The 19,442-nt window shown below is 36.2% G+C and overlaps 1 protein-coding gene across 8 annotated transcripts in view; it reads right to left on the reverse strand.

Moving 5' to 3' along the window:
• The window catches only part of VPS13A (vacuolar protein sorting 13 homolog A), a 251,081-nt gene that overhangs the window by 105,732 nt on the left and 125,907 nt on the right, over window positions 1-19,442 (reverse strand). For all 8 annotated transcript variants that reach the window (XR_008291251.1, XR_008291252.1, XR_003414530.2 and 5 more), the window contains 5 exons: window positions 12,304-12,451; window positions 9,318-9,468; window positions 1,713-1,840; window positions 962-1,131; window positions 214-431 (listed from right to left, as the gene is read on the reverse strand). Coding sequence is in view for 5 of the 8 variants with exons in the window: in XM_027040998.2 (XP_026896799.1) it covers window positions 214-431; window positions 962-1,131; window positions 1,713-1,840; window positions 9,318-9,468; window positions 12,304-12,451 (815 nt within the window). In the remaining 3 variants the exon portion in view is untranslated. The remainder of the gene's footprint in view (window positions 1-213; window positions 432-961; window positions 1,132-1,712; window positions 1,841-9,317; window positions 9,469-12,303; window positions 12,452-19,442) is intronic.

Here is a 19,442-nt window from a genome sequence, read left to right on the forward strand (position 1 = left end):
CCCTTAATTATTGAACCCAATATATATTCATATGTAGAAAAATACACAAACTGCACATCCTACAGGAAAACACATTTACGTTTTTCACTTACCTCTGAAAAATATTTTACTTTATTAATTCACTTAGCCTCATCATCTAGACAGATAATCAAGGCAAGTGCTATTGTAGCATTTCAATAATACATATATTAAATATTTTAGCCAATAACTAACCTTCTTCCTTAGCAGTCCATGTTTGAACACTGGTTTCTATAGCCGTGCCTGTGGTGAAGGCCTCAAGAAAGACGTTTGCAACTGTCAGCAGAAATTCTACACTGGCACAAATATACATTTCTTGAAGGACTAAATCAGTCACCAAACCATCTCTGACTTTCCTATACTTTACATCCATCATGTCCTTTTTGTCAAACCCAACTGTCAGTCCTATCATTCTGAAAAATACAATAACAATTCCTGTGAGTATCTTAAAAATAACCAAACACACCAATAAAAGTCAAAAGACCTCTTATTCATTTTACTAACAGCAAACCAACATTCTGAAGTCATTTCTCTTGGAAAGATCACAAAGTACTCCAAATAACAGACTTAAGAACTTGTGGAGCACAACTGTTTCATAAACTAGTAAGTGTTAACTTTAAGCAAGTGGCAGAACTTAAATGTCTTCTCAATTTTTCATGTTTTCCCATTAGAACTTACAAAGATGAATAATAATTTAGGAAAAAAGAGATTCATTTAAAAAACAAGTTTAACTGCATTATTTCTTTTGAACCATTCCATCAACCATCCAGTAAGAACAGCACGTAACTGAACGAGGCCATTTGCAATGCTGAAAACCGTGACTCCACTAAATTGAAACTTTGAAGATCTTAGGATGTACCCAGAAAACAAACATGCAACTTTGGGATTAAGTTTTGTCAAACAATTCAAACATTTCTCAAATAAAAACTAAGCACACTGTTACCTAGGAGTTGCCTTCTTGACATGAGGTCTTTTATCATCTAAAATACAGTTTTTTAATGAGAAGGAAGAAAATACTGAGTCATCTGTATACATCTTTGCAGTGCTTATAATATTCTCCAACTTAAATTCAGCAAGTTTCAGAGCAGGATCACGAACATCTGTAAAGGAAGTCTGTGGAAGAGGAAACCAATACACATTTTACAGAAAAACAAAGTTTAACACATTTTAAGATATGAACTACCACATTCTCTATCTCCACAGGGCTTGCTAATGAAAGGCCAAAAAAGCCATTTAATTTAAAAACTTTTTTTTTTTTTACATCACTACCTATAGGAAAGAAAACTTATCTTAAAAGGGCAATGGTTAAATTAATTTTGTTATTAAAATGAAATAATCAGTAACATTTTTCAGAGGAAAAGATAATCCAAAATACATATGAAATATTAACAACTGTTATTTTTTAAAATATTTTTAAAATGTTTACTTATTTTTGAGCAACAGACACAGAGTGTGAGTGGGGGAGGGCAGAGAGAAAGAGGGAGACACAGCATCACAAGCAGGCCCCAGGCTCTGAGCTGTCAGCACACAGCCCAGTGCGGGGCTCCAAGTGAGGAAGTGCAAGCTCATAACCTGAGCCAAAGTCGAAGGCTCAACCAACTGAGCCACCCAAGTACCCCAAAAACTGTTACTTTAATAAGCACTCACATATCATTTTCATCAAGTGAGAAAATATTTTTTCTTCCTTAACTTACCTGCTCAGGACTTGGACTATATAGTACCATGGTGAGATAATCAGTTTTGAAACTCATATTTAGCGTTGTCTTAACTTGAGAGGCCTGTGAATGTATTTCTACCACAGCAGCTGTCACTACAGTTGTTCCTTGGAAAAATGAAAAGTTATTGGACAAAAAAGTTAAGAAAAGTAGAAGTCATTAAAACAGGCTTAAAATAGGCTTAAGAGAATTATCCACTAAACAGGTATAGTATAATGATATTCAAGAAAATAAAAAAAGATTAGAAAATTCAGATGCTGACCTCAGTAACTACTGGCTTAAGATTCTATCCATGCAGTAACTTGGAAATATTAAACACTGATGCTCCTGTTTCCATTTTTGTAAAATGAGAATAACAGAACTAACCACTGGGTTTGTTTTCGGGATTAAGTAAAAGAGTATGTGTAAAATTCCTACTAGAATACCTGGCACCTAGTTTAATATTCAAACTTACTTCAAAAAACTAAAACCAAACAAGATCATCTTAAATGATGTTTAAAAAACTGTTCCACTGAAAAGAAGGAAACAAAATTCATTCTTTCCTGAATTTTACATTTTGAGCCAAGGCATTTATGTACATGGTATATATTAAATGGGCTTTTACTAAACACACAGCTCTTGCTAATTTTCATTCTACCCAACCGCAGAGACAAGTACCACCACACCACATAACTTATTTTTAATTAAGTTAAAATTTATATCAGTGAAATACATAGATCTTAGCAGAACAATTCAATGAGATTTTATATATCCATGCCACAAACACTTCAATTAAGATACTGAAGATTTTTTACATCTTTGGTTAGGTTTATTCCTAGGTATTTTATGCTTCTTGGTGCAGTTGTGAATGGGATCAGTTTCTTTGTCTTTCTGTTGCTTCATTATTAGTGTATAAGAATGCAACTGATTTCTGTACATTGATTTTGTATCCTGCGACTTTGCTGAATTCATGTATCAGCTCTAGCAGACTTTTGGTGGAGTCTATCGGATTTTCCATGTATAATATCATGTCATCTGCAAAAAGTGAAAGCTTAACCTCATCTTTGCCAGTATATGTATGTTTTCACTCTTATGTAAATCCTGAGAAACTTAACAGAAGTCCATGGGGGAGGGGAAGAAAAAAAAAGAGGTTAGAGAGGGAGAGAGGCAAAGCATAAGAGACTCTTAAAAACTGAGAACAAACTGAGGGTTGATGGGGGGTGGGGGGGGTGGGAGGGGTGGGAGGGTGGGTGATGGGTATTGAGGAGGGCACCTTTTGGAATGAGCACTGGGTGTTGTATGGAAACCAATTTGACAATAAATTTCATATTTAAAAATAAAATACAAGTTTAATTATTTACAAAAAAAAGATACTGAAGATTTACATCATTCCAGAAAGCTCTCTTGTAACTCTTTCTAGCTAATCCTCCCTACCATTCTAATTTTTAATCACCAAAGGTTAGTTTTGTTTGTTTGTTCTTAAATTCTGCATAGTCATATTCAGAGTAAAACCTCTTTCGTGTTTGGCTTCCTTCAGTAAACATGTTTCAGAGTCATCCATGTTGTTGCAAGGGTCATTCTTTCTTCTGCAGTCTATGAAAATGCATTCTACAAAAAATATAGTTTATCCATTCTAGGACTGATGAACATATGGGTTGTTTCCAGATTTAAGCTATTATGAATCAATCTGCTACAAATACTCCTGAATAAGTCATTTTGTAGATATATGCACTGATTTTGGAGTGGGGTAGGATAAATACTTAGACCATAATTGTTTGTTACAAGGTAGATATATGTCAACTGCCAGACTCTGTTGAAGTAGTTATAGTATTTCACATTCCCAACATTTTCCCAACTCATTCACATTCCCAAATCACATTATGTGCGTCTCCGCTGTTTCACATTCTCATCAACATGGGGAGTTGTCAGTCTTTTAAAAACTGACTCATCTGGTGAGTTTTCCAGATAAATAACTATATTAGGACCTTTTCACCTGCTTACTGTACATTTAACGTATCCTCTCCCATGTATCCAATTTTTTTGGTAATTCTTTTGGTTTTATTTTTAAAGTTCTTAATTTCAAGGAGTTATCAGATATTCTAGATATGACAACATCATATCCATGTATCATGAATATGTATCTCAGACTGAGGCCTCACTTTTCACAATCTGATACCATCTTTTGATAAGTATAAATTAAAAATGTTTATGAAGTGTCCTTTATAAAGTTTTCATGATTAGTGTTCTATCTGCCTAAGAAATCTTTGGCTATCCCATGATGATGAAGGTATCCCATGTTGTCTTTTATAAGCTTAAAGTTTTAGCTTTCAAACATAGGTCTTTCATCCATCTCAAATTAATTTCTATATATGGTATAAAGGGACAAGGTTCACTTTTTCCTACATTTATCTAGTTGTGACAGCACCATTTGTTAAAAACGTTTATCCTTTCCCTATTGACTAGTCTTCATTGAAATCAGTTGACTCTATCTGTGTGTTTTCTGGACTCCTGGGCTTTACTATTCCATTTATGTTATGCCAATAGCCATACTAACAAGATTTGTAGTTTATTCCATGTTTTGAAATTAGACAGTATAAATCTTTGTTCTTCCTTTGCAATATATATATATATATATTTTTTTTTTGCCCTTTGTTTTTCGGTTTTCTGGCTATGTGGTCAAAGGCATTTTTACTTCTTTCTATTCTTTAGACCATTAATCCTTCTCCTGGCCTTATTACTCTATCAATGACTACCAATTGACCTGGTATGATGATTATGGACACTTCTAACTTGTGCCTACTTTACAGGGAAAAATTTAACACTTCAGCATTAAGTATGCCTTTTAAATATTTCTAGTTTTCTTCACAAACAGGTACAGAATTTTGTCAAATGCTTTCTTTGCATCTGCTGAGATATAATCTTTTTCTTCTTTGTTAATTTGGTGATTTACATTCATTGATTTTTGACTGTTAAAACCAACTTTGTTATTTTGGGCTAATTCTCACTTGGTCAAGGTGAAGTATCCTATATCCTTATTGTTGGATTCAGTATACTAATATGTTGTTTAAAATTTCCATATCTGTGTTCATGAAGTATTTGGTGTGTGATTTTTTTAAATGCTTATTTATGTGGGGGGGGGGGGGTAAAGAGGGGGGGGGAGAGAGAGAGAGAGAAATTTCCCAAGCAGGCTCCATGCTGTAAGCGCAGAGCCCAACATAGGGCTCAATCCCACAAACTCAAGATCATGATTTGAGCCAAAACCAAGAGTCAAACGCTTAACCAAATAAGCCACCAAGTACCCCGAGATTCTTTTCCTGAACTGGCTTTTTCTTTTCCTTGTTACCAGAGTAATGCTTGCTTTAAAAAATTGCTAAGGAAGTGATCCCCCTTCCTCTATTTTCCAGCAAAGTTTGTGTAACACTGGTATTATTTCTAACTCAAATATTGCAAAGAAATCACCACTGAAATTGAAATCCTTTGACAGAGAGCTGCTCAGATTTTTTATTTCTTCTTATGTCAGTTTTGGCAATTTTGTGTTTTCCAAGTAATTTCTCCATTTCAAACAAGTTGTAGAATCCAGTCACAAAATTATTCACAATATTTCCTCATTATCCTGGTAGTGATCTGCAGTATCTATCTAACTCTGATACTGCTAATTTTTTTCTTTCTTTCTTCCATCCTAAGAGTTTATCAATTTCATTAGTTTTTTCCAATGAAAATAATCTCTGACTTTGCCAATTTTCTCTATTATTTACCTGTTTCTCTTCCACTGACTTCTACTCATACCTGTATTACTGCTCTCTTGTATTTACTTTGGGTTTAATTTGCTCTTTTCTACTTTCTCCAGGCAAAATATTTAATCTTTTAAACTCGTTTTTCCTAATCAAATCCTTTTCAGCTACAAAATTATTTCAGCTCTGCTTTACTTGCATCCCCAAATTTTGGTATGCTTTATGTTCATTATCTTCCCGTTTAAACACTTTTCTACTTTCCTTTGTCTTTTCTTTAAAAAAAAAAAAAAATTTTTTTTTTAACGTTTATTCATTTTTGAGAGACAGAGGGAGACAGAGCATGAGCGGGGAAGGGGCAGACAGAGGGAGATACAGAATCTGAAGCAGGCTCCAGGCTCTGAGCCGTCAGCACAGAGCCTGACGCAGGGCTCGAACTCACGAACTGCGAGATCATGACCTGAGCTGAAGTCGGACGCTCAACCAACTGAGCCACCCAGGAGCCCCGCATCTTTTCTTTTTTGACCCACAGGTTATTTGAAAAATGTTTAATGTCCAAGTATTTCAAGCTTCTCTGACATCCTACTTCTACTCATTTCTAATTTAATTCCATGTGGCCAGAAAATTTTATGGCCTCCCAGGATGGTCTATCCTTGTGAATATTCTAAGAGCCCTTTTAAAAGAAGTACATTCTGCAATTGTTGAATGTAGTATTATATTAACGTCAATTAGGTCAATTTTGTTAACAGTGTTCAAATGTTCTATATTCTTTCTGATTTTTGTCTATATTCTATTAATTACTAAGAGTGGTGTGCTAAATACACAACTATGATTCTGTATAGGGGTATTTCTTCCTTTTGTTTTGTCAATTTTTGTTGCAGACATTTTGGAACTCTGTTATTAGGTACAACAGATTTAAAGTTGTTAGAACATCCTTGCAAATTGGTTCCTTTACCATTATGAAAAGAAAAAAAAAGCATTTATGAGACAATCAGGAGAAAATGAAGCCTACCAGGATATTTTCATGGTTTATAGGGAGTATAGCCATTTTTTAGGGGTGACAATGTTACTCTGACTACATTTAAAAAGTAAAGTTCTTACTGCTTAAAAACCAATTGAAGGTAGACCATCTAAGATTTTCTTTAAAGTCATTTAGTGGGATGGCAGTAGGGGGAAGAAAAAGCAGAGTTACAGCAGTAATAAAGACAGTCACATGATACTAGTTGTTGAAACTGGGTTGATGAGTACCTAAGAGTTGTTTACCTTATTCCTTCCACCTCAATGTAGGCATAAATTTCAAAAAAATGATTAAAATAGTAATATATTCACATGTCTATTTTTTGTTTCATTTTGGACATGATCTTTACACTCCCCACTATTTTAAGTCCTTACCACTTCCTCTACCCGTCCCATCTTCTTCTTTTCTTGCTTTTATCAGTTATATCTCCATTTCCATGTTAACAGAGTTAATAACATTTACATTCTTACTTACATAATTAAGTCTTCAATGTGTTAACTATGGCTATGTGATAATTTTCAATGAAGAGAGTAATAGTATATTATTAACACTTCCTCTACTGCTATATCACAACTAGTTCATCTCTCAAAAAAGACGACTCTCTTCTCATATTCTAACAGTGGCTCAAAATCATGCAAAATGTAAATCCACTTCACTTCTGGCCCAGACTGTATAGTAGAGATATCTCCCTTAAGAAACAAAAGCATGTCTTCCTTTCCAAATATCACTTATTTATCTAATTAAGCCCTCATTCTATATACTACATGAAATTCATGCTGTTTTTCTTTTTTTAAAGACATTCTGCCATTTCTTACAATTTTTCTTAAGGCATTCTGAATTCCCCTTTAATGAAAACCAAGAACTTCCTAGCCCAATCAAACAGATAATTTTGGGATTCCTTTTCAATGTACTCCTGAGTAGGCCCATTGTTTTCAGATTCCCATGTTTTCCTTTTTCCTGGATTCCTTGTTTGTTTTGCTAGATTATATTTCAAAGTAATTTCTTGATGAATGAGAATGAAGTAAACTTTGAGCCACTAGAAATTTGAGAATTATTGTGTTTTCACATTTCAAGGTTTGATCATATATAGAATCCTAACTTCAAAATCATTTTTCTTAGATATAGGACTATAGTACTTCATTGTCTTTTATCATCCATCTACCCCATCCCATCCAGTTTTGTTCAGGATAATCTGATTCCAGTAACTCTTTTTCCAAGCCCCTAGTAAACAGCCTGCTTTTTTTCTGAAACTATAAATCTTACCTTTGTGGTTCTAACATTTCATGAAGATATGTGTGCATGGGCAGTCTTTGTTTATTCAATCTGCCTGACAGTTGTTATGTTTTTTTTATATCCAAGAATTTATTTCACTATTTATTTAGCTCTGGAGATTTTCTATTATTTCTTTCAAAGGTTCTTCTCTTCCATTTTCTCAGTTCTTCTCCTAACATACTTATTATTCTGGATTGCAACCTTTGACTAAAGGTCTATCTTTTTTTTATTTGAAGTTTATTCATTTTGATGGGGAGGTGGGGGAGGGGAGAGAACGAGTGAGCACGAGCAGGGGAGGGGCATAGAGAGAATCCCAAGCAGTCTCTGTACTGTCAGCACAGAGCACAATGTGAGGCTCCATCTCACAAACCATGAGATCATGACCTGAGCTGAGATCAAGAGTCAGATACTTAACCAAGTGAGCCACCCAGGCACCCCAAGGTAATTAAAGGTCTGTCATTCTTAAGTTTTATCTCATTTTACATTTCTATGGTTTATTTTTCCTCAGCGTCATGGGAGCTGATTTTACATCAACTATATATTCCAACTCAGTATTTATGTTTTAAATTCATGCTTAGTGCATTTGTTCTGTTTCAAAATTTCACCATATTTTTGGGTTCCAAGAACTCTTTCTTATCTTGAGAGGGGGGCAGGTCGTGATGGTAGGATTCAGTTTCTATATTCTCAAAATCCTCTGATTATGAATTAGAGTTTGTTTTCTGTTTGTTTACATTCTATTCTGTTACCTCAATTATTTCTCTTTCACTCAGAAAATAGTTGTCATCTTTGTTTCTTTTATGCTTTGGTTCTTGCTATTTCCTTATTCTGACTATGAATATTTTAACAACAAAGGACTAGACTGGTTATACTACTCAATAAGGATAGAGTGTCCTATAATGTTATAAATGTAGGGTTGTTTTTGTGTTTCCCTGACTGGAAAAGTTGCGTATTATCTCAGGGCTTTGCAAGAGTGGATCTAGTGGACTAGTAGGTTCCATTTTGAGGTAGGTAGGTTTGAGGATACCCCAAAATGCCAGAATGTGAACTTTTTTCTTGTGAAGCATATAATCATCCCAGCCCTATAAGACCCAGTCAGGTTCCACACAGCACATTAAATCCAACATTAGATGCAACTGAGTTATATTTCCCTCTGCTCTGCTCCACCGATCTATCTTGCAGATATCTGCTGAAATTCATCATTTATCAGTGACTGTTCTCTCTCGACATCCTTAATATTTTGATACTAATATAAAATATCCCATCTGGGATATAGGCTGCACTAGGAATAAGGGAAAAGAGGAGGATGGTGAGAAAAACTGAAAAAAGGACATATAGGGCAGTAGGTGTAACAAGAATAAATACTAACGAATTTTGTCACAACACGATTAGGAATTTTGATTCAAAGAAAAAAATCAACAGAATGTCTACGAACAGACAATTTAGAGATACTCAATTTAGAGAACTTAGAAAAGATCTATAAATCTTGTTTTCCAAAAACTCAAACTAGAGAATGCAAAGAAGGATAAAAGACGAAAAGTAGGGGTTGGACATGGGGAGGGGAGGGCTAATTTGAAGTTAAGAACATACCTTCTAAATGGTGTGAAGCATTACTAGCTCCACTAGTAATACTATGTTCATCTTTTACTCCTGCAGGTGAGGCACCATAACCTTCTTCATACCATACATTGCCATGTAATGTCTTAAAAATAGTTGTTAAATCTTCTTGACTAAGAATGAACTGTGAAGAAAAGATTTGCTTATTTTAACATTACTACTTTACGTAGTTCAAAATTCTCTTCCACAGAAAAGCCAAGTGTTTCATTTCAATCCTCTACAAGCCAATTTTTTAATGCATTAGATATTTGTACTAACCGAATAATACTGAGTTTCCTAAATGAACATGTGATTTTTAGTACCTTGTGAAATATGGAAATTAGATGCCAATTCCAATGAAATTATGAATAAAAGTTTTTTGTTAGGCATATACCAATTAACCTAATAATTTAAAACCTTTCAAATGAACTTTCACCTTTACCTAGATACTCTGCATTTTTTGGGTTACTAAGCACCTATATTTACAAATGCAATTTAATCAAAAATACTGACTTGCATCATGAAAAATAGTTCAGTGTTTTACATGAATTATTTCCTTTGAACCTAACAAAAGTCCTCGGTATAAAAAATATATCCTGACTTTATATAAAAAGCTGAGGTTTAATGGTTAAATATGATACTTAAATCCACTTAAAGAACTCATACAGTCACTCAAAACCCCATGTGTTGTGAATTTAGCCTAATATCACCAACATAAGATCTGTATTGAAAACTGTGTTAATTCAATTATCAACTTGGCTAGGCCACAGTATCTAGATATTTGGTCCAATATTATCCAAGATATTACATATATGGTATGCATATAGAATATGTACCTCATGCACAGACCATCTATAAGTGCCCAGCTGCCTTCTGGGGCAGACCAACCAGTATGAAACTGGGTCTTCATGATCCACCTGAATAGTGAACAACTGTTACAGTCTACCTCAGGGGACCACATGTTTGACCCCTCCTGAACCTCATCCTCTGTGTCAGGGAGAGGTTAAAATCGAGTCATCAAGAAGTCAGTCTACCACATCCAGACCAAGTGTAAACACACACACACACACACACACACACACACACACACACCCTTTGATTATGTTTCTCTGAAGAACTGTAATACAATAGCAATTATGTAAAAAAAAAATTATGTAAAAAAAAACCCTTTGAGTTTTAAGTTGATATACTCAATCACCTCAAGGAAATAATTTTAACACCACAAAATTTAACACTTTTGTTTGTACTAGGATTCCTTTGACTGCATTTCAAAGATGATATGCTAATCTAGTGTTTTAAGATTAAGTCCATGTGTATCTTATTCATGCTATTTATGCTGTGCTTTTCTTTTTCATTTATTCATGACATCTTGTGTTTATTACATACCTGGTATTACAAAAATAGTATGTTCATATAAATTAATAAGCTGAAGTTAAATATGACAACTACATCTAAACCTCATCTTTCAATTAGTACATGTATCTATCAAATGCCCCCCAAAATAGTGGTATTTGCAATCTTCACTCTTGAAAACAGCTCAGTGCAGGAAGTCAGAAGAATTACAAGGATTCCAGGACCGCTGGACTATGGCTCCTACATGTCAGGACAGGCTATCTTGCCACCCCCAGAAGTCCAAGAAGTCAAAAATCAGAGGCTGCAGTACTTGGTCTAGATGTATGACAGTAACTGATTCCAACCTTTCCCTGAACCAGGAGGGGTTAAATATGTGGACCCAGGGCCATATCTGCTACCTATTCAGGGGGATCAGGGTAGGGGAAGACCCAATTTCATCTGCCCTAGAAGGCAGCTGGGCCTTTACAGATGGTCTACAAAGGTTCATCTGAACATTCTGCATGGATCTTCCTAGAGAAGAATGGAACAAAATGGTGTCCCTGCTGCCCCCCAGAGATCTAACTCAGGCCACTCGCAAGATCTGTGCAGTAAGCTGGGTTAACCATGCTACTTAATGTTTTAAAAGTTTTGATCTGTTCTCTTATCAATATAGAGAGACTTCAATTTTCATCTTAATACTTTCCATTTGTAAGTTAGGGAGTCTATATATGATCTTATACACTATGAGCATAAAGATTTTTCACTTGAGATGATCGTGTTTTAAAGTCGAAATGTATTTCTGAAATAAAAATCTGAAACCTTTAAAAATGATGATTTTCTCTTTTCGAATACAATTTTTATAGGGAAAAATAGAAAGGAAATTGGAGGAGGAAAGAGGATTTGTTAAGTAGGTTTCTTAAAGTAACCTTCCAGACAGAGTATGTGTTGCCGTCACTTCAGCAAAGCATGTGATACAGTTGACTTCCATCCAGCCAAGAGGGAAAATACAAATTTTGGATAGTTATATCAGAGAGCTGTGAAGCACTATCAATCAACAGGGAAGTAAAGTTATGCAAATGACCCATTTGCCATTTTCATTATCAACCTCTTCCATTTCTTCTAGGACTTTCTCTAGGCTATTTCTTATGTTGTTATGGCTTTAAATACCATCTAGCTGCTGATGACTTTAAATTATTATTTCCAGCTTAGACTTCCCCACTAACTTCTAAATTAATACACCCAACTGACTACTCACCCTATCTAATATTTGTTTTCTTTACAGAATTTACCACAACTTATAACTATTTTAGGTACATGCCTATGCACTTTTTAAAAGTTTAACTATCACACCTCTAGATCACCATGACCACCGACCCTTGGTACTAGTTAGGTTCCACGAAGCCAATGACAATGCCATAGCTTCTTTGCCACTGTCTCCCCATATACAGCCTAAAACCTAACACAGAGTAGTCACTCAAATGTTTGCTGAATGAATGAATAGAGAACATTCAATGAATTCTAATATAGCTACTATTACAACTTTGACAAAGTTGGTCAGTATGTAATATCTACAACCAAAATACCTTATGTTCCCAAGAAATATTTTTAACACACAAAATGGAAATAAATAAGCATCCAAAAAACTCACCTCCATGGGCTTTAGCTGAGCATTTACATTAAAACAAGGAACCTCCTGGTACCATTCCCAAGATAAATTTCGCTCAACAATCACCTCAAGATTTAATGGCAGTAGCAGATCCAGTACTTCCTGGTATGTATCATCAATAAATTGAGACCTGTAAGTAGAAATAAAATTGTTTTGTTTCATATATACTCAGAGGAGTAAAAAATAATTTTTACCATTCTATATACAAATAGAAAAAAATCAGTAATTTGTGTATGAAGAGAAGAATAAAATCTACCCAGCTCTCCAAGTCAAAATGACAGTACATCCCACTGTAAACATAGATGATTTTTTTTGAGCTCAAGTGTTCCATATTATAGAGAAATCTATTTTTAAAATATGATTTTACAATGTTAAAAAGTGCCAAAATATATGTTGGTATAGTAAACCCTTAAAATGAGAACTATCTCCATATGTTTTTAAAATTATTTTTAGTTAAAATTCCAGTATCATTAACATACAGGTATAAATACAATACAGGGATTCAACAATTCTATATATGACTCAGTACTCATCATTTTAAGTCTACTCTTAATCCCTTTTGCCCATTCCCCCATCCACCTCTAGTAACCATCAGTTTGTTCTCTACAGTTAAGAGTCTGTTTTTTTCTTTGTTTCTTGAACTACAGGAGCGAAACCCTATGTGTTTGCCTTTTGCTGAATGACTTCACTTAGCATTTTCTCTTCTAGATCCATCCATGTTGTTGCAAATGGCAAGATTTCAATATTTTTATGACCCATCTTCCACCATACACACACACACACACACACACACACACACACCCCACTTCCTCTTTATTCATCAAATGATGTACATTTGAGCTGCTGCCTTAATTTGGCTATTATAAATAACGCTGCAATAAACATAAGTGTATCTTTTCAAATTCATTTTTCATATTGTTTGAGAAAATACCCAGAATTACCAGATCATATGGTAATTCTTTAATTTTTTTTTAACGTTTATTTATTTTTGAGACAGGGAGAGACACAGCATGAACAGGGGAGGGTCAGAGAGAGGGAGACACAGAATCTGAAGCAGGCTCCAGGCTCTGAGCTGTCAGCACAGAGCCCGACGCGGGGCTAGAACTCACGGACCGCGAGATAACGACCTGAGCCGAAGTTGGCCGCTTAACCGACTGAGCCACCCAGGCGCCCCTCTTTAATTTTTTTAAATGAATCTCTATATACTGTTTTTCACAGTGGCTATACCATTTTGCATTCCCACCGACAGTGGACAAAGGTTCCTTTTTCTCCACACTTTCACCAACACTGGTTGTTTCTTGTGTTTTTGATTGTTACCATTCTGACAGGTGTGTGGTGATATCTCAATATGGTTTTGATTTTCATTTCCCTGATAATGAGTGATGATGAGCATCTTTTCACGTGTCTGCTGGCCATCTGGATGTCTTCTTTGGAAAAATGTCTGTTCATCTCTTCAGCGAATTTTTTTAAACTGTATGTGAGAGTGTGTGTTGAGTTGTAGAAGTTCTTTATGTATTCTGAATAATAACCCCTTACCAGATGTGTCATTTGCAAATACCTTCTTCCATTCATAGCTGGTCTTTTGGCTTTCTTGATTGTTCGTTGGGAAGATTTTTATTTTGCTGTAGTCCCAATAATTTATTTTTGCTTTGGTTTCCCTTGTATGTAACTGTTTTCTCTTTTCTTTCTGCTTTTAAGATTCTCTATCACTACTTTTTCTCCATTTTAATTACTATGTATCCTGGTGTGCGTCTCCTGGGGCCGATTTTGTTGGGGGCTCTCTGTGCATCCTGGATCTGGATTTCTGTTTCTTTCTCCAGATTTGGGAAGGTGGCAGCTATCATATCTACAAATTTTCTGTCACCTTTTTACTCTCTTCCCCTTCTGGGTTCCCTAGGATACAAATGCTATTATACTTCATGGTGTTACTGAGTTCCCTTAATCTACTTTCATTTTTCACTATTGTTTTGCTCTGCTTGATTGCTTTCCATTGCTCTGTCCTCCAGGTTGCTGATCCATACTCCTGCTTCCTCTAGTCTATTTACTCCTCATATATTTTAAACTTTAGTTATTGAGTTATTAATCTCTGATTTTTTTAAATGTTTTCTTCCTCTTTATTAAGAGTCTCACTGAAGTCCTCTCCTTTTTTCTCAAGTCCAGTGAGTATCTTCATGATCATTACTTTCAATGGCATCCTCTATCAGGCATATCATCTCCATTCTGTTTAGCTTTTATGCTGTGATTTTATTCTTTTCTTTCATTTGGGACTTACTCCTCCGTCTCTCCACTTTGTCTCTCTGTTTGTATGCATTAAGAAAGTCAGCTGTGGGGCACCTGGGTGGCTCAGTAAGTTGGACGTCCGGCTTCGGCTCAGGTCATGATCTCGTGATCACTGAGTTCAAGCCCTGTGTCAGGCTCTGTGCTGATGGCTTAGAGCCTGGAGCCTGTGTCTCCCTCTCTCTCTCTCTCTCTGCCCCTCCCCCCGACTCACACTGTCTCTTGGTCTCAAAAATAAACATTAAGAAAAAATTAAAAAAAAAAAAGTCAGCTGTGTCTCCTGCTCTTGAAAGTAGTGGCTTTATGAAGACAAGGTCCACATGGTGTCCGGCAGTGCAAGGTCCCCTGTTCATCAGAATGTGGTGCTTAAGGAGTGTCCTCTATGTGTTGTATGCCCTACTACTGCTGAGCTGTGTTTGCCTTCCATCCAGTTGCCTGAAATGGTGCTCTTTGCTTGTTGTGGGCAGAGTTTGGTACCTGTGTTGTTAGCGGTCCGGTATGGGGCCACCCTGGGGTTGAGGTGGGTCAGACCAAGTGTCTGGCAGAACAGTGGTAGCACTGAACCACAGGGGCCTCTCCCTGTGTTGTCCCCTGACAAGTTTTGTTAGTGGGTGGAGCCTGCAGTCGGACCAGATGTCTGTGCCTGGCCCACTGCTGAGGCCAGAGTTGAACTATGTGGTTATTTCCCCTATCCCCGTCACAGAAGTCACTTTGGAATGGGGCTGCCCCCCGCCTTCAGGGCTGCTTGCACAGTGGCAGACCTGTCCCACCTCTTTGGATGGACGCCTGCCAAGGGCACGCTGGAGGGGGCAGGTCCTCGGGAGAATGTGCGGGCAGAGTGCGTGGTGTCAGCAAGGTCTGTGCTCATCTGCTATGGGAGGGATCTCCAGCCAACCAGGAAAACTGCCCAGCGAGGATGATGGGGGTGGGTCTACAGAAGCGTGTGGCAACAGGACACACTATAAACAAGCTAGGTGGGGAGTGCTTGCACTGTGCTGGTTCCCACAGGTGCTCATGTATCTATCAGGGGAGGGTAAGGGCAATGGTCAGCTTTTCTGTTCTTGCGGATTCCCAAAAACTCCTATCCCTTCTGCACAAGACTTGAGGTTAGTAAATAAATCTCCTTCCTGTTTACCCTCAGTGTTTTTCAAACTGCTGCTTCTGTGCAAGGGGGCTGTTTGTTGTGCTGTCTCTTAGAGGGTGGGTACTCCATTTCCCATTGTGCCCTGGCTCTCCCAGAGCCGAACCTGAATTTTTAAAGTTCCAGGTATTAAGCCCACGGATAGTAAGAACTTGCTAAATTTACACCCCTGTGGTTTTCAAAGCCAAGTGTTATGGAAGATCCATCTTCCCGGTGCCTGCGGAGGTACCTGCTCCTTTCCCTTCTCCATGCCTACAGGTGTCCCACCCTCCTACTGACAGCCTCATGGCTGAGTCTGGCTCCCCACCTTGTCTCCACCCTCTTTGACGTGGCCTCTTTTCTACATTTAGCTGTGGAGTCTGTTCTGCCAGTCTTCAGGTCTTTTTCTGGGTTATTTATACTGATGTGGGTATTATCTAAGGGTATCCATGAGACAAGGTGAACCCAGATCTTCCCCCTCTGCCTTCTTCTCTGGAAATTCCTCATATGCAATTTTAATAGGTGCATGTTATATGACTATAATATAACTTTAACCTTCCATTGTTGAAAGTTATGTTGCTTTTATTTTTTCAGTATAAATAAATACTTGGATCAGTACTTTTGTACCTATTTTTGATTAACTTTCTTGTTCTGGACAAACTGTAAGAAATTAACATTAATTGCTGTGTCAAAAGATTACTTCCTTAAAAATATTTGCCTTATCAGTGTTACTCAGTATCTGGGATAGATACTTTTCCTATGTGCTCCCACATTCTATTTTATATACTGTATTTTAATAGTTTATTGTCTTGTCTATAGTTTCAATTAGAAATAAAAGCTTCATGATGGCGCCCCTGTGTGGCTCAGTTGGTTAAGCACCTGACTCAGGTGCAGGTCGGGATCTTGTGGTTCATGAATTTGAGCCCCACATTGGGCTCTCTGCTGTCAGCATGGAGCCTGGAGCCTGCTTAGGATCCTCTGTCTCCCTCTCTCTCTGACCCTTCCCCGCTCATGTTCTGTCTCTCCCTCCCTCAAAAATAAACATTTAAAAAAATAAAGAATAAAATCTTCCTGAAAAAAGGGGACTACTTCATCTCAATCTATGCTGTATTGCCAGTCCTTGGCTTAGATAATTGCAGTACGTCATATGCTATACAATTATTTGCTGAAATAAGAAGACAGAGTGTCACTGTGTCTGACACCTTAGTTGGGAACACAGGTTTTGGAAGATCAACACTTCTCATGGATATGCACACGCAGAAATAACTGCAAAAGTGTCATGTTTATTGATTTTGGGGTTACGTATAACTTTTAGCGAATGGGCAAGTTCACACATATGGTATCTAAGAATACTGCAGACTGACTGTATATGTACGTATGACTGTAACACACGTACGTGCAGATGGTCAATTGCTGCTTACCTTTCTATTCTCTTTATTTTAATCATCGTAGTTTATAATACATTTTAGAAGTATTTAGTGCAATTCTATATATTTTAGTATTTTAGTAGTACCTCTAATGTTATGATGTCTCCATTCCCCACCTCAAAATCAATGTATACAAACTGACATCTTTATAATATTAGATCTAGGAAAATATTCTCTCCACATTTATTCAAGATTTCTTTCTGGCCATGGGTTAAGGTCTACAACTTTCCTTATAGAAGTACTATAAGTATCTTTGTAAAAATTTTACATTGCGATTAGTAGCTTTGCAACAAAATGATTTCAACACAGGTTGTCACAAAAATAAAATACTTATTTGTCTTTATGTGCTTTTCTATGAAGCTGAAACCAAACTGAATTTCCAAATATCAAGAACTTGAAAATTATTTCAGGGAAAACCTGTAACTGTATAACTGAGTAATTCTATTCTAGAAATTCATCTGCAGGAAATGAATTATCCTAACGACATGAGTAGGATGTCATGATAGGAATAATTGTAACGTTATTTATAACAGCAAAAAAAACTCACAATCAAATTAACTTTTAAATAGGCAACTAATTTTTAACAGTATAAAATGAAGTATTTAGAAATAATTTTGTACTCAAAATAATATGGAAAAATATTTATAGCATACTGTTAAGGGAAAAAAATGTATTTATGATGCAAAATATATAATTCTTCTTTTACTTAACATATATGTGCAGAAATAATGAACTAGAAGAAACATACCAAACTATTAATAGTACTTACCTCTGGGTGGTCATATTTTTCTGTTCATCCTAATACCATTTTATGTTATGTCTTCAGTAAAAAGTTAACTCATTTTTGGACATAAAAATAAATATTTTTAATGCTCTAAAGATATTTAGTAAACTCTTTTCAAAGCAGATAACCTATTTGTAATATAGATTCACACCTGATTTACATGTACCATTTCTTGAAATCAGGCAAGATGTGATTTTAGACACATATTCTCTTTTAGTAAATTTAGACTTTTATACAGTTTAAAAGTTAATGAGCCATCTGAAGTTTAAAGTGTCTCTATGTATCTATAGCCTATTATTAAAATAAAAGTCTCTCACCTCAATATTTCCCTGTGATTTCTGAATTCCCTGGGCTTGGCCGAACAAATCTACATTTTCCAATGTCTTCACTAAATGTATCACTGTAACCGAAACCTGGCTTTCCATGGAGCTCTATTAAATAGGGGCCAATTTTTCTCCAACATCTTATTCATCTCAGCATTAAAAGACAGAAGTCATTTTCCTTAGTTTGTAATGATACTCAATTCTCACTCCTATCCTTTTAAGAATATCATCATCCAGACTTACCACTTTCTACTCTTGCTTTCCTGTATCAACTAGTCAGTGCTTATTTTTGAAGACTTTAAGATTGATGAATTTCCAGTTTATAAACCTCTCTCTACATTCTTTTACTCTTTAGGTACCCTCTTATCTTTGATTTCTTCTGTCTCCATTATCCATCAACATGACTCTCAATATTTAAAAATCCTGTCCCACTTTGGTCACACCTGCTTGTTAAAAATTCAGTCTTGCCTGAATCCGACACCAAATATCAAGTACTACATGAAAAAAATTATCATGTACTCTTAATTCATGGTTAACAATGTCAACAGAGTCCTCAACATTGTCTCAACATATCTTCCTGGAATGCCTCCCATCTCTCTGCCTGCCATTTCTTAGTCTCTTTTGAGAAATATATATGCCTTATGTATTGGCATTCATCAGGATTCTGTCCCATATGCCCCACTCTACAAACCATGTGATATCACTTGTTCAGTGACTTTAACAGATAGCTAAATATTACTAAGGACACCCAAATCCGCAAGTCCAAACACTCTCTTAAAATCTACACACATACGTTCAAGTGCCTTCCAATCTTTTTCTATAGATCTCTATACCAAAGTCAGACAGCAACTTCCAAGTTACTTTACCCACTAGAGAACTCAATGTCTCCACTCAACTGTTTTTTCTGCATTGTCCTATCTTATCTCGGTGAACTGCATTATTACCAAATAACAAATTTTGTAAGCCTGCAATCTGGAGTCAAATTTCTCTCCTCAAACTCTGACATCCATTCAGTAATCTCTTACTATATATTCTACTTTTTAAATTTCTCTTAACTGGCTAGTTCTCCACTACCTCACTTCCCTACCCTAGACAGCATCACATATAATTCTTATGGAAATCACACCAGTAGTTAGTAAACCACTCTTTCAACCTCTAGTGTTGTCTCCTTTTGACCTGTTTTCTACAAC

This window comes from Acinonyx jubatus, chromosome D4 (genome assembly GCF_027475565.1).
Source record: "Acinonyx jubatus isolate Ajub_Pintada_27869175 chromosome D4, VMU_Ajub_asm_v1.0, whole genome shotgun sequence".
In the NCBI taxonomy this organism is placed as follows: Eukaryota; Metazoa; Chordata; class Mammalia; order Carnivora; family Felidae; genus Acinonyx; species Acinonyx jubatus.